General features: G+C 48.1%; 1 protein-coding gene and 1 pseudogene across 1 annotated transcript; both read right to left on the reverse strand.

Annotated features, from left to right (window-relative positions):
- Nucleotides 1-3,718: 3,718 nt before the first annotated feature.
- On the reverse strand, nt 3,719-6,290 carry LOC135989832 (olfactory receptor 5J3-like; annotated as a pseudogene).
- Nucleotides 6,291-12,102: 5,812 nt separating this feature from the next.
- LOC135989833 (olfactory receptor 5V1-like) lies at nt 12,103-13,077 on the reverse strand. The gene has a single exon (XM_065636896.1). It carries the CDS (start codon nt 13,075-13,077, stop codon nt 12,103-12,105), a length of 975 nt encoding a protein of 324 aa, XP_065492968.1.
- Between the last annotated feature and the right edge of the window lie 3,077 nt (nt 13,078-16,154).

Raw genomic sequence — 16,154 nt, forward strand, 5'->3', positions numbered from 1 at the left:
AGGCTTTTCAGGGATTTGTAGTATTTTATTTAGTTCTACGAGTGGAAACAACCCTCAAATGTGATTATTTCTCTACCTGCTATTGCCCTAGAGTTCTTTTTACAAAGACTGAGGTGAAATCATAAATGTGCTAAATTCAACAGCACCTAAACAAGAAGACCTTGTATGCAAATAAATTTCCACATAATGTTTGGGATTTGGCCTAAAACTCAGAGGCTAAATAAAGACATTGCCACTTCAGCCTGCCTCACTCTGGCAATTCATTTAAAAGAGAAGTGGAAAATGTCAATAGCATCATGACCAAAAAAAAAAGTTAAAGAACTGTAAGAAAAATAAAGTGCTTTGTGTAAAGCTTAATAATGTGTTTTGCTTCTGAAGTGTTTCATAATTAACCTCAGAGCAGACAAACATATAAGTTATATTGCAAACATGAACTGCTACTGGGATTTCTCTTCAGACCTGATGATTTCTCAATGGCTGTTATGCGGGTTAGCAAACAAGACTGTTGTCTTCTCCAATAAAGGGTGCAGCTGTTTGCAGCTAATATTTTTCCCCTGGCACTGTGAGCATTTTATCGACCCTGTTTCCATATCCCGCTTTGCTTCCTCTTGACTGATTTCTGCCCCTCTTTAATTCCTGCTGCATTTCAGTCCGGCTCTGGGTCCTCATGGATCCTTCAATTTTATTTTGTCGTGTGGACAGCTGACAGTAGATTGATTTGTTTTCTGGTTCCAGTAGAGCATAATCAGACATGAATATCAGAAAGCAGTTTTCTTTCTGTAACTCAAAGATGGATCCTTAGGTTTTAAGTAACCCAGGCAAGATGAAGAGTATTTCAGACCTTCTGAACTTACCAACAATTAAATTAACCTTTTTAAAGGTGTGCTTTGTACTCACAGGTAGTTTTGTTCCCCACCCATTAACTTTCTCAGTCATGGATGACTTTGCATCCTCCTTTCTGTGGTGTGGGTTTATTTGTTATTCAATGACATTATAGCCAAAATCTGGATGCTGTGGGATTCCATTGTAACTCCAATTTTATATCTGAATTGCCCACTGACTACAGAAGGAAAACACCTCTCCACAGACTGACCCACCTTCCTTATGTAGACATATTTTGATGACTAAAATTAGATGGAATCATTCAAACCTAGAGAAACCCACTGAAAGTCCTTCCACAATGGACTTCAAAGTCTAAATAAACCAATGCTTGAAAAGAAAGCAAGAAAAAAATCCCTATGACATCTAAGACAGGTACAGCCAAAGCAGATGGAACATCTTGAAAGCCAAAATTTTTCCTTCCCCTTTTAACTTTGTGGTTCAAACTGTCCTGCTCAAAGAAATATCCTCCTACCAGGAGAACATTTGTTAGCCATGAATTATATCAGCGGAGCAAGCCCAGAACTGAGTTTGGACCTGGTGGGCTACACACTGGAGAAGTCTATATCTCCTGCAGAGTCCCTTGGGACCGCGCAAGAGAGCCCTTGGATAGACGAAGCCTTTAGCAGGTAAATACAGAGATATATGTAAAGATATTTAGTGCAGAACAAGACATAAAAGGGAAAGTGTAGTCAGAGCCAGACACTGGCCTTTCCCTAGACCAGCCCAGGCTCCCACCACACCTAAAGGACTATTTACTTTTTTAAAAAATATTCTTCCCGTGAGTGAAAGATAGGGAAGATAAGGCAAAGATAAAGTATCTGGTTAGTGAAGGTGAACAAAATGCATATGAGCTGTAGGAAGAACAGGGGATTTCTTAACCCTTAAGACTAAATAAGAGGCCTTGTGTAGTAGGGGGTGGGGGCAATAGCCATGGCGTGACCCACTGGAAGCCTCTGGAAGGCCTGAGCTCCAACATCAACTAAATAATTAAATGTTTCCATCACAAATTACACTTCTCCCCTTCCCAAAACAAGGAACTCCCCCAGTGAGGGCAGCTGCCCAGGAGTCATCAGCTTAACAAGCCCTTGTGGGCATCCTGAAGAAGCCTCTAATGATCTCGAAACCTTCTTAGAGAGCTCAGAGTAAACATCTCATTCTTCCTAACAAGCGCCTGGGGGAATAACTACACAGCCACTAAGGAGAAAGAAACTTTTCTCTTTGTTAAAGACAACGAGCATTTTAAAGTTTGTCACAACTGCTCCATGCCCTGAAGCTGGTGGTTATGGGTTGGTATAGACCTTTCCAGTCCTCCACTTGTACAGAAGTTATCCCTGGAATTTGAAGGAGAACATCTGGACATCACACCACCAGCAGCTGAGAGAGCAGCTGCCCCCGGCCAACAACTTCTGGTTGGCAGAAGTCCCTCAGCAGCTTGCAACAAGTGCTTGGGACATCACAAGGGGTCCATCAACAGCCACAGCCATGGCAGAGGATGAACCAGGTTGAGGGTTCATCCAGGGGGTCCACTCAGAAGCAAAAGGAGATGCTGACTGTGCTAGTGGGTCTCAGTTGCTTTCTGTTGCTTAAGGGGGTTAAAGCCCGTGAGGTGGTCTCCTCCGTAGACAGCTCCATCAGGAAAAGCACGGCTTGATCTGCAGCCATCCAAGGCTCATCCCGACACTCACCCTCCGTCTCTGTCCCTTGTACATATCATAGAATCACAGAATCATTTTGGTTGGATGAGATCATGAACATAGGAAAAAGCATTATGCCTGTGAAGGTGATCAAGCACTGAAAACCCTGAAAAGCTGTGGGGTCTCCATCCTTCAAGATGTTCAGAGCAGACACAGTCCTCAGCAGCCTCTCTAGTTGACCTGGTGTCACAGAGGCACCCCAAAAATCAATGTAGGCAGGCACTAAGCTCCAAAGAGATTTTATTCTAAACAAAACTGTTTAGCAGAAAACCAACTAGAAACAGAGTTTATCCAAAATTATTCAGCACTCTGTCAACATTATAAAACACAGGTTCAGATACCATTTAGGAGTTAATTACTACACAGCTGACTCGAACAGATCAGATCCCAAAACTCTGGGGTGATGATTCAAAATGCACATCTTCCCACTGTGTTACAAAGAGAAGACTCTCAAGGGTACCCAGATTGCTTACCAGGTCAGTGAGGCATCTCCGTCCCCGAGAAATGTTTATTAGATGGCCTGTCTAAGGAGGAGAGTCTGCAGACCTGCTGCTTCAAGGAAGATCAACTCATCAGGGGCCTCCAGCAGCAGCTCCATTTATACCCCAGTTGAATCTGAGCTGTGGTCATTTATAGTAGTGGTCCAGAAACTTCTATCAACCAAGGTGTTTCGTTGGCCAAGGGCCCTGTCTGTTGACCAAGAGACATGTGCATGACCATAGTGGTCCATCAGCTTACAAGTTTCTGGTGCTTTCAGGGGAGAGGGAGAAAGTGCATCTGCCACACCTGGCTTTGAGCAGGTGGTTGGACTAGGTCACCTCCAGAGGTCCCGTCAAACCTACACCATCCTGTGATTCAGTGTGCAGATCCAGATCATCACCATCTCTGCCCATAGACGTACCTTTTACCCTGTTTCGCACAGCAATTTGCATCATGATTATTGTGTGTGATGTAGAGTAACCAGGCAAGAAGTTTGTACCCAAGATGAGACCGATGTAGCTATATTAGTGGGCACAGTCTGAGAGCAAACTGATTAATTTTTCAACCCTAAACACATGAGGTGCCAAATAGTTTTGGAGGCAACAGAGACCTGAATGAATCTTTCTCCTTAGAAAGAAAGGAAAATAATATGAGATTGTCTTTCAGAAGTATATTTTTCTCCTGATACAACTGCTGAGGGCCTGCGTCACCTCCTTGTTTCCCAGGCTGTAAATCATGAGGTTCAGCATGGGGACTATAATTGCTCAGAAGATGGATGTGACCTTCTTGCTTCTCAGCGAGTTTGGTGAACTGGGTTGCATGTAATTAAAAGCAGCAGACACATTGATAATGACGATGGTTGTGGAGAAGGCTTTTCTCCTGCCGGCAGCGGAGCCCATCCTGCCCACAACCACCACGATGCAGGCGTAGGAGGTGAGGATGAGCAGGTTGGTGGCGATCAAGTCGAAACCCACCAACACAAACATTAAACCCTCATTGAGGCGCGTGTCGCTGGAGGCGACAACCCGTCGCAGTAGAAGTTGTTGACGACCAAGGGACCGCAGAAGGACAGCCAGAGCAGGGCGCTTGTGTGCACAGTGGCGTTTAGCAACCCTACAAGATAAGACACAACCACCATGCCCATGCAGATGCCAGGAGACATGACAACCTGGTAGTGCAGGGGCTTGGAGGTGGCCACGTACCGGTCATAGGCCATGGCAGCCAGCAGGTAAACCTCAGTTGTGGCAAAACCCATGTAGAAATAAAACTGCTTGAGGCAGCCAGCAAAAGAAATGGCTTTTTCTTTTCTTGGCAGGTCCAGCAGCATTTTGGGGCTGATGGTGGAGGAGTAGCAAATGTCTAAGAAGGACAAGCTACCAAGGAAAAAGTACATGGGGGTGCGAAGCTGGGGGCTGACCCTGATCAGGGCGATCGGGTTTCCCACTAACATGAGCACGTAAGTGCCCAAGAAGAGCACGAAGAGGACGGGCTGCAGTGGTGGGTGCCCCGTGAGTCCCGAGGAGGTGAACTGGGTCACCTGGGTGCAGTTCTCATCGGCCTTTTTTACATCACTGCAAAGGGACAAAGAGGGAAAAGGGTGAAATAACTCGATGCATGATACAATCCTTGTCTCCCGCTAACGTCTTTACTGAGAAAATCTCAATATTATTACCAGAAAACATGCTAAAATTGGAGTCGGCCACTCCACAGGGCAATTCTATCCCTCTGAAACAGCTCTCAGATATTTGAGGTGAATTAGCACTTGTATTTTGTTACTTTCTTGCTCTCACAAACAGTGTAGAGCTGCGCTTATGAAGCCTGGGTGTCTAAATTTATATTAAGATTCCTAAGAGGAGAAAGGTCAGCACATATAGCAAAGGAATTAAAGATCTAATCGCAGAATCAGAGAATCATTTTGGTAGGAAAAGACCCTCAAGATCGCCAAGTCCGCTGTAACTGTGCCTTTTGTCAGTACATATTCTGACTTTGAAATTGTCATTATTTTGAGAATGGTTATCAGTGTGAGATATTGACACCTGAATAGATATTTCCAACAATTATGATTTAAAACTGCCCCCCGCCTCTCATCGGAGCCCTCTACAGTCTTCAGCCAGACTCGAAACTCCAGATTCTTATGCCATTTATCTGGATACCAGTGACTCAGACTCACTTTCAAAGCTCAGTGATAATGGTCAGCAGTTTTGCCACCTTTCATTTTGAAGGTGGGACATGGACAAGAAAAAAAAATGACAAACTTAGGAAAAAATATTTTTAGTCACCTGACTTAAAAACAGTGCTAAACTAAGAATCCTTATTGTGATTATTATCTACCGTGATGCTCAAACGCCTCATGAATTCATGTGTAACAGTGTTACTCAATGTGCAACAGTGTTATTCAATGTGCATTGTCATTTTCCTCCTTTTGCACCTTTACTGCGTTCTGTTATCACTAGGTTCTTAATTAGATCCTTAATTTTCCTACCTTAGGTCAGAGCTTCTGCAGTTTTTCCATAGTTCTCCTCCAACCCAGCGAAACTACAGGCAGGTGGGATCATCGAGCAGGTGTTGATGGAAGATTCTGCCCGCACACAAAATTGTTTAATTGTTAACAGAGGCTCAGGAGGACAGTCAACACCTTACTGTATAGCATCACTTTGTAGCAGAAATTCACCCACCCTCCCTCATTTCAAAGGTCTCCTGTGTTATTTGTGGACCCACACTCAGCAATTATTATACTAAAGTCAAAATACAGGCTCTGTCCGCCTTTATGAAACCAGAATGGTGTCCCATCAATCCCATGCTGATGGGATAAATCTTCATAACCTCTCTAGGGCACCTGGAAAACAGAGTGAGATTTCCCCAAGGGCATCCTGCAGGGATTTCTCTCTGAGGTTTATGTCAAAACATCAGAAATAATACGTGCAGAGGGTAAGTAATTCTACTTACATGCTTAACTTTGCAAGAAAGAAAAAAAAGCGATATGTTTTGTAGAAGGATTTCAGTTAGAACAACTTTTTCTTCCTGCATTTCTGGAGAATAAACTACAGTGACTGTTTATTAATGGGTCAGTTTAGGCAAATCAGTGTTTACCTTTGCAGTAGCCAGTTAGATTAAACGTACTTTTGTTTGTACTGCATGTTTTGGTTAAAGTGCATGTATATATATTAAAGAAAAAGCAATTCGAAATACAGTAATCAAATTGCTATCATATTTTCACTTGCCTGTTTTCGCCATTGTTAAAGGGAAATATATTATGTGTGATCCAACAGCCCGAGAGAGGTGATGCTGAAGATGTATTTCCAGCAGATGCATACACACTGCGTGTATATATACATATATACATGGCTGGCCACACAGATCACAGACAGAGCTCCCACATGAACACAGCACTGATGGCCTCATCCTGCTCCTCTCTCTGGCAGAGCAGGATGGAAGTCCACTAGTGAAAAAAAAAAAAAAAAAATATATACACACACACACATGTAAAAATGGATCCTCCGGCAGCTGGGTTGAGACACACAGTCTGCCCAGTAGCTGTCCCTACATCCCAGTCTCCCCAGTTGCCAACATACAGGCTCCTGGGGCTGCAGCCCTGCTCCAGTTGCTGGTACAGACTGGCCAGGACTTTCCACGTCCCAAGAGCTGACCCACCCGATCTGGAGAGCTGCTCCCGATGGTTTGTGGTGATGGGTTTCACAACTGGACACTGGAGCTGCTGGCTCAGCTCTGGGATGGGCTGGGGCAGGGTGGTGGCTCCTCACAAGTCCTTGGTTTGGGATCCCACCTGCTGCTGTGCTTCCCTGTGCTCCTCTGGTTTGTGATGGGCTTGCTTGATGTTCTCTGCCCACAGCTGCAATCATTTGTATGAGGATCAAGCTCTGTCCTGCTCCCCACAATTTATCCAGTAACTCAACTGTGAAGAGCTGGTTCCTGCCCCATAGGAACCTGCAGTCCCCTCTGTGCATGGGGTAGTGCAGCTTTTGGGGTGAGGCTGAGCCCCTGCCACGGCAGGGCTGAGGAGCTCCAGGAGGAGCAGCCAACTTGCTCAGGACTATCCTCATGGTCTTGTCCTCCTGCCAGGACACCACAGCTGCCCAAGTGTCCCTGGGCCCCCTTCCCTGCCCCATCCCCAAGCCAACCTGCCCCGCTGCAGGGTGGGACCCTTCACACAGCCCTCCAGAGCAAATCAACATGTTTATTTAGAAAAACTGAGCATTTATGAGAAACAGGAGCTGCAGGGGGCCTGGCCCGTGTCATACGTGGCCGCGGTGCTCAGCGGCAGAGTCCCCCAGAGATGGCTACAGCATCCTGCGCCACTGGTGAAACTTGTCCTTCACCCGGTGGATGGTGTTGCCAAACCGCTGCTCTGCAGGGTCCTGGTTGTCCTGGGCGTCCTGGTCTGGGTGCAGGTATCTTGAGTCCACGTGCCTGGTGGCAGAAGCACTGTGGTGCTGCTTCCAGTATGGCTTGTACGCACTGGAGGTCCCCTCTGAGCCGGTGGACCCCTCTGTGCTTCTGCGCCCCCACCTGCCCTTCTCCCAGGGCATGGGGCTGGAGAAGTGGACAGGCACCGGGTGGTAGGGTGGTGACATGGGCTCCCCTGGGTGGGAGGGTGGTGTCCTGGGGTCCTCCGGGTGGGAGGGTGGTGTTCTGGGTTCCACATGGTAGGAAGGTGGTGTCCTGGGTTCCACCTCGTAGGAAGGTGGTGTCCTGGGGTCCCCCGGGTAGGAGGCTGGTGTCCTGGGTTCCACCTCATAGGAGGGTGGTGTTCTGGGTTCTCCTGGGTGGGAGAGTGGTGTTCTGGGTTCCACATGGCAGGAAGGTGGTGTCCTGGGGTCCTCCAAGTGGGAGGGTGGTGTCCTGTGGTCCACCTTGTAGGAGGGTGGTATTCTGAGTTCCGCCCTGTAGGATGGTGGTGTCCTGGGGTCCTCCAAGTGGGAGGGTGGTGTCATGGGCTCCACTGGGTAGGAGGGTGGTGTCCTGGGTTCCACCTCGTAGGAGGGTGGTGTCCTGGGGTCCTCCAGGTGGGAGGGTGGTGTCATGGGGTCCACCGGGTGGGAGGGTGGTGTCATGGGGTCCACTGGGTGGGAGGGTGGTGTCCTGGGTTCCACATGGTAGGAGGGTGGTGTCATCAAGGGCAGTGGCCAGGCGCTGGGTGTCCCAGGCAGTGAGTCCTGCTCTCGCTGGATGAGGTTCCTTAGTTTCATCCAGAGGAAGGAGCCGCTGCGTGGCCGCAGGGGCTTAGCCTCAGCCCAGCCCCGTTTGGGCAGGGACCGATCCACCATTGCCATGGATTGCTCCACTGGTGCCGGGAACCATTGCATCTGTATCTCGATGCATTTTTTTGCCAGGTGCATCGAGAGCTTTCTGAGCGTCTCCTGGCTCAGCCCCAGCCTTGAGGTGACACCAGGCGCTGCAGCACGGGGCTGCCTCCAGTCCTCAGGGTTGGCCTCATACCTGTCCTGGGTGGTGAAGTTGCTCTGACGGCCAATATCATTCTTTGGTGGGATGGAAGCTGGTTCTGCCGCCCTGTTGTCCTGGCTGGGAAGGGCTGGGGTGGCCTCAGCTGACCCAGAAGGCCACAGGCACTCCTCGTCCCACGGCGATGCGGCCCCGGACAGGCGAAGGAGTCTCTCGCGCAAATCATTGGCCAGTCCTTGTGGGTTGGTGGCCAGCTCCTCCTTATCGCCATACCAGCTGCGAGGGTCCTGTCCCTGCCCAGGGTGCCCTGCTGACCGCGGCCTCCCCACGCTGTGCTCCTGGGGAGCGAGCGGCCGTGGGGGACACGGCGCCGGCAAAGCCGAGGGCTCCTCGGTGTGGTAGTGGTCTTCCCACCACCTCCAGACTTCTGTCTCTTTGATGTTTCCAGCAACCGTGATCGTCTGCGGTGGGGGGAAGCCCCCATGCCGCGGCAAGGGCTGTCTCTGCCCCGGCGGGACGCGTTGGCTCCGCTCCCGCGCCGCTCGCTGATGGGACCGCTGCACCGCCGTGGGCAGGTCCCCCAGCCGTATCTGCAGCCCCTTCCTGGCCACGTGCGTCCTCAGGGCTGAACAGGCTCTGCCGAAACGCACGGGTCCGAAGGAGCGGCCGGAACTCATCTCCAGGGCGGCTCTTCCATCCCGACTTGGGCTCTCCGGGTGGTCGGAGGGGCGGCAGCAATGGCAGGGCAGGCAGCCCTGCTCCACCAGCTCCTCCAGGTCCTGCCATGCCTCCTGCCAGGGGTTGGTATCCGGCATGGCTGAAGCCCCGGGTCCACCCCACACCGACAGCAGCAGCTGCTGCAGCTCCTGGGCAGCCTTGACGCAGTGGGCGCAGCCGGGGGTGCAGCGCCAGGGCCCGTACACGGGTCCCATGGGGCCACCTGCAAACCAGAGAAGGGGGCTCTGAGCCATGGAGGGCTGGGGGCACTGGGACCACCCAGGGACCCTCCACCCGGGCTGCTCCTTCCTGCCCTGGGACACACCGGGGGGGACCCACAGGGGACTTACGCGGCTCTGCTGCCACCACTTGCTGCCTCCATCTCTGGCGTTCCCAGCTCCGGCAGTGACACTGCGGGCACAGGAGTGTTGGCACAGTCACCTCCCTGGGGCCAGACCCCACCAGTCATGTCCCCGAGAGGTTCCCCCATCCCCGTACCTGTTGGCAATGGCTACTGGTGAGCAGGATGGTGACAGCAGCCAGGAACAGGATGGCCCCAACAGCCAGGTGCAGGGTGCTGGGCTCAAGCAGAGAGTCATCGCTGTTCATGGTGCAGCGTTTGTCACGGCCACACAGGAGGCGCGGGGTGCCGGCACGTGTCTTGCAAGGGTGCTGCTGCGAGGTCACAGCCCTGTGGGCAGGGACACCTCCGTGATGTCACCGCCCCGTGTCACACCAGCGCTCGGCCCTGCTGCAGGGACCACCCAGCGGTGCGGGGGCTCGGGAGCGGGTTGGGAATCCCAGTCCCGGAATAACAGGTGGGCTGAGACTGGCGAGGACTGACCTGGTCCAGCCCTCCCTGCTCAGGCCACCTGCAGCCCAAACCACAGCCCGGTGGATTTTGACAGCGGGAGCTGCCCAGACCCCCAGCCCCACACCTCCTCCTTCCCTGCATCACTCTGGGAAGCCACATGGCAAGAGTGGCCCCTCATGACAATAAAGTGCCCCAGCCCTGGGAGAGTCCCATCCCTCCCAGATGACCAGCTGTCCCTGCTGTGTCCCTCCTGTCCCATGAGCCCCGCTGGGAGCAGGAACAAGGAGGGGATGTCTGTGGGGCTGGCGTGTTCCTCCCGCTGTCCCAGGGGTGAGGATTGTCCCGCTCCCCAATGCTCACCCTCTGCATGGTGACAGGACAGTCCTTGGGTCACTCCAGCTGCATCCCCTGTGTTGCAGGCAAGAACAGGCAGGTCACTGGGATGGTTCCTGCTCCCCATTGCCATATAACATCTGCAGTCATTCCTGGGGCCCTGCAGAGCAGCTGGTGACCCCAGGAGCAGAACGGGGCTCCAGCCCATACCACATTTTCTGTGCGCATTTTTTTTTTTATGTGAGGACTGTCACCTTGTCCACATTGATGCACATCTTGTGATTTGGCTTTGGAATAAATAGCCCTTTTTAAAAAAATGTATTCCACTGTCATAGTTCAAGAATCACAGGAAACCCTGTGTAAACCCCTACTGTTCTCCTCTGCTCCTATATAGCCCCTGTTCGGCAGTAGAGGACAGTAGAGGATACCTTGGGTCACCTTGCATGCCATTAAAACTTGTGTTTGAAAAAACCCTGAACTTTCTGGGAAGCTCTGTAGCATTACAGCTACATGGGTGGCCTTACCAGCTTCTTAATGCTCGACTTTGAAATTTAAGTGGTCTTCAATGGACTTGCATGCATTTTCTTAAGTTGGTGAAATAGACTTAAAAAATCCAGAATGTATTACACCGGAGAAAAGCTCTTTGTTTGTTACAGTTTACTTTTGAACCCAACAGCTGAGGTTGGACGAAGTTTAAATTATTTCCACAGTTTTAATGGGAAGAATGTGCATTTGTTACCACTAAAATGAATTCCTGCAGGAAAGTCATCAGCTTATCCTTCACACCAGGACAGCAACCACAAAAAATGCCACTAAAACAGACATTCTTGACATTTGCTTTTTAGTAAGGAGCAGTGTGCAAACAAAGTCACATAAATGTTTTAACACGAGGAACAACAGCTTGAATGACACGTCCCAGCACTTTAACACAGCCCGAGGTCCATCTCAAGCTATAAGGGTTTATCATCCCAGCACAGAGCCTCGGAGCCAAAGTATACACAGATTTATAGCCATGATGCACATGGGAGACTGCACAGCACTCCCCCTCTCCACATACCCATTTCTACCTTTGTGTCAGCCACTTCTACACTTCTTGCTTGGAATGAAGCACTGTCCCTAGTTATGGGCTCACACAGCCCATGACTGCAAAGCTTCCCTTCTCCCCCCGCTGGCCATCATCTTAGACAGCTATTTAATGTATGAACACCAGCACAGCTGACATCTCTAGTTTATGGGAGTTGATTTGCACCCCGGCAGACTGATTTTGAGATACGTGGCGCAAACCGTGGTGGCACTGCAGGTGTTGCAGCTGGATTCTTGGCACACTGGTTGAAAACACACCCGGACTGATGACCTCAAGTGATGGCAAAGGAGCTTTTCTTCCAGTCAGTGTCCCACAAAGGATGTGGGATTTTCCACAGAAGCAACGTGGTCAATAAGAGGCAGCGGCCCTACAAACTGCTTTAAAACAGAAGAATGTATATCTAAGTGTGCTGACAGTACTGACTCCCAGAATTTGCGCATCCAACACCTGCGTCTAAGGCTGAGGGTCTCATCCAAGCTTCCTTCGTGCTCAGTGGAGAAAAACATTACCAGCTGAAGTCATCTCCTGCTGTTATAATGACCTAAAGCCATGCCATCCAGTTGGCCTTCCTTTTTAACAGCAAAGGGAGCCCAGCGAAGGAGCTTTGATTCCAGCATCTGCCTTTTAGATGGCTGAAGTTAGAGAAGATCCATCAAACCACGGTGCCTGTCCAATTCCTAGGGCTCCAGAGACTGAGAGAGACGATCTTGTCTTGTTAAAGCAGCTCTCACCTGGCTGGTCACTCTTCTCAGGGCACATTTAACTTCTTTGTTCCTCAGGCTGTAGATGATGGGGTTTAGCAGGGGGGTGAGGATTCCATAGAGCATGGAAACTACCCTGTCCCGATGAGGGGAGTAGGTGGAGGAAGGCCGTACGTACGTACAAATGGTGGTCCCGTAGAAAAGGCACACGACTGTCAGGTGAGACCCACAAGTGGAGAAAGCTTTGTGCCTGCTCTCAGAAGAATTCACGCCCAGGATCGCCCAGAGGATGTAGATGTACGAGACCAGAGTGATTGCAAAGGCGCTGCTCCCAAGGACCCCAGCCACCGCGAGAATTACCAACTCTCTGCTATAAGTGGGTGAGCAGGAGACGGCCAGCACGGGGGGAATATCGCAGTAATATTGGTCAACTTCATTAGAATCACAAAAAACCAGCGTGAAAACCAAAGATGTGTGCAACAGAGAGTTAAAAACCCCTACTACCCAGGTGCCAATGGCGAGGCGAGCGCAGACTTTCATGCTGACGATATTCACGTACTGCAGCGGATGGCATATTGCAACGTAGCGGTCGTACGCCATCACGGCCAAGAGAAAAATCTCTGTGCCCACAACGTCAATGAGGAAGAACAGCTGGACCACACAGCCAGTGAAGGAAATCACCTTGTTCTCAAGCAACAAGGCCTCCAGCATCTTGGGCACGGTGATAGTGGGACAGAAAATATCCAGCAAGGACAAGTTGCCAAGGAAGAAGTACATGGGGTTGTGCAAACGAGCGTCTGTGCTAATGGCAACAAGGATTGTGATGTTGCCTGCTATGGTGGCTAAATAAATGATTAAAAACAACACAGAGAGAAGCAAACGGATTTCCAGAGCATCAGAAAGACCTACAAGAACAAATTCAGATGCTGTTGATAGGTTGACCCTCTGCATCTTGTATTTCACTGTGGAAATGATTGCAGAGGTGTACCTGGAAGAAAGAAGTTGTAACTTACTCAAAATTCTATCTCCCTTCTAAAGAGTGTGATTTTTTTTTAAAAAAAAAAATCTGGTTTGCAGTTCAAACACATTTGCAAGTTTACATTGCCACACTCAAAATCTAAATTTTACTCGCATATACCTAGTGTAAAAGGGGCCTAGATTACTAGCTGAAGACCTGATGTTTGTTAGTGAGTAATGCTATCACAGAAGAATTAAATCCCTGATAATCAACAGACAGGTAGTATACCCCAGATGCATTTTGGATTTTTCAGCTTTATCCAGTGGGATATAAAAAGAGATATAATCTAGTATCCATTTAAAGACCTCCCTCCTTTCTATACATTTTAGCCTATAGACTTCCATAACAGTATTAGAACTTTTAGGATCTAGCTGGACTTTCCCCCCTCTTCTCTTTTCCCAATACAAAGAAATCTAGGAACATTTGGCATTGGAGGATCTTTCCATTGCTATATTTAATGTAACCCAGTACTTATGGTCATGATTTACATAGCAGCCCTATAGAGAGATAAAGCCAAGTTCAGCACAAGCACCTCCTTGTTTGCAGATTAGAGCATGATTATGAGAGGCTGTAAATACTGTAGTTCTCATTTATAAGAGATATAGAGAATAAATTAAATAGGTGGCCATGATTATCCATCTGAGTCAGGCTCATATGTCATCTGATGTTCTCACAGAAACTTGCTCCCAGCTTGAAAGGGACCAAAGTCAGAGCTTAAATTACCATAAGAAATATTTTAGTCACCAGAAAAAAGCAGGCACATGGTGCTTTAAATCACAGCGTCACTTGTTCTTAAAATGGGAAACTTATTCAGGTGAAATACAACAGAAACTTAACACAGAAGTACTCACTGCTACAAATAATTAATTGCTGGTAATATATAGTTGTCTGTATCTCCAGGTAGCGTGTCTGTCCTTTTTCTTCTTTCAACATCTGATTAGAATATTTCAATATGACAGAAAAATGATTTCACTGTAGACTCAGAAGATCTACACATGCTAGAACATTTTTTTCACTGTAGACTCAGAAACATCGATCTATTCAAGAAGCGACGGGTCCAGACTTAGCAGCATGGGAATATCGAGAGACATCTGCAAGCACTGGAAAAATCCAGTTTGACAGCAAAGGCAAGCGCCTCTTCCCTTTAATGAGGTTTTATAAACATGCAGGGATGAATGTGGGGAGGAGCATCCCTGAAGCTTTTTTGGATGCTGCCTTTATTGCACATATGAGGTTTTCTCAGGGGCTGGAAACATGATAAACTGTTTCTTCACCCTGAATCCTTTGATTCCTACGACTTTTGTGTTGTAGGACATTTTTAGAGGGCTGTGGTTCGATACTCAAGTCTACTCCCAGGAAAAAGAAATAGATGTTGTCGTTCTCCCCAGGTCCTGCCCGCCCACCTCAGGTGCCATTCCAGGTTACTGCACTTTTACAGCTCACAAGACTCCAGTGTTCTGATTTCTTTAAACTATAGCCTTAAAATTACTTGATCACAAGTTGTTGTAGAACCAATATTTCTTGCTCTGGAGCCTGAAATCTATTCCTTACACAAACTGGGTCAAAATAAATTTGGCGAGCACGACTCTTCCACATTGATTTTATGGGCGATCTCTAATTCTTGTACAAGAGCAACCTTTTAATTTTTATAGCCCCTGCAGGAATGACAGGAGATAAAGCACTTGTGAAATCCGTGCACTGCTCAAAGCAGATGTGTACCCCGGCATAAGAAGGAACATAAATTACCAGCGCTGCTTTGATTTGCGCTAACGAAAACTCCCCTCTGGTTCCAGAAAGCATCCATGCATTATGCATTTATTTATGGGAGCACCACTTTCCATCGGATGTACAAGACTAGGAACCGACCTGTTTTTATTCCAGTATTACCTGCCCATAACTTCTACACCCTTAACCTGAATGATGCTGTTTGTTGGTCATTCTTAAAGCCTGTTTGCTGTGTTTGCAGTGGGTGGCTCTTACGAAATTAATACTTCTGCATGTATGTTAGAAGATAAATTGGCGTTCTCCAAGGATTACAAAGCACAATCCTATCCTGCCATGGCTGGAATAAATGCAGGTGGTCCGGATCTTTCGCTGTGTATTGCAGTTAGCCCTGGGACCATCGCACCATACTTCCCATCAAGTTTTGTGAAGAATGGAGTTAATAATTTTGTAATAAACCCAGATGCCAGAAACAGATACAATAAATAGATCAATCTCATCTATAGCTGTCAGAATAACTAGGACCATGCCCTTCCATCTTCTTAACCTGGCTTCAAGTCGCTTCCACTGGCTGACAGTTACCATCCTTTCCCTGAACAGTCGCAAGAGGGCAATAGATGCAAAATCTCCATGGTCATTGCTGTACCAATAGTCAAGAGACGATGTGCTAATACTGGCCACAAAAACAGCCCTCCTGCTATTTGCTTTCGGTATTTTTAATCTGTGCATTTGCAGGGATATTCTTAGTTGGGTTATTAGAGGCAGAAACACAGGACAGTATTCAAGAGATGCTTTTAGCCTAATCTAATCAGGCTTCCCATTTAATGAGGTTATTTGTGATGTTGTTAGCCCCACACTACAAGGGTTTAATCCCCAGGATTATGATGCCTGTGAACTATACATGCCGCTAGCATGTGTCAGATGCAAATATAATCTTTAAGCTCCCAAGAAAATCATCAACAGTTACCAAAAGCTTCCCCAGCTGTCCCTGTCATACTGTTATTTTAATCAGTTTTATTTACCATATGCTTGCCAAGGTCTAGTGAGTTTTACACAGGTAAATGCTTCATAAGAATAGCCATACTAACCTGTGCATACGCTAGATACTGAAATATTCAGTTCATGTGCAGTAATTGCAGCAGCTCTGAGACATTTTAATGTAAGGAAAAAAAAAAAAATCAGGCCTTAGCCCAAATGCCTGCAGCTGTGACATATTGCTTGTAGAAATGGTATTTTGTCTCAAGGTTATATACATATATATATAAAAAAATTTTTCCAGGTATTATTA

This window comes from Caloenas nicobarica, chromosome 5 (genome assembly GCF_036013445.1).
Source record: "Caloenas nicobarica isolate bCalNic1 chromosome 5, bCalNic1.hap1, whole genome shotgun sequence".
In the NCBI taxonomy this organism is placed as follows: Eukaryota; Metazoa; Chordata; class Aves; order Columbiformes; family Columbidae; genus Caloenas; species Caloenas nicobarica.

Coding starts and splice junctions, on each gene's coding strand:
- LOC135989833 (XM_065636896.1), bottom strand. CDS start 13,077: ATGCAGAGGGTCAACCTATCAACAGCATCTGAATTTGTTCTTGTAGGT.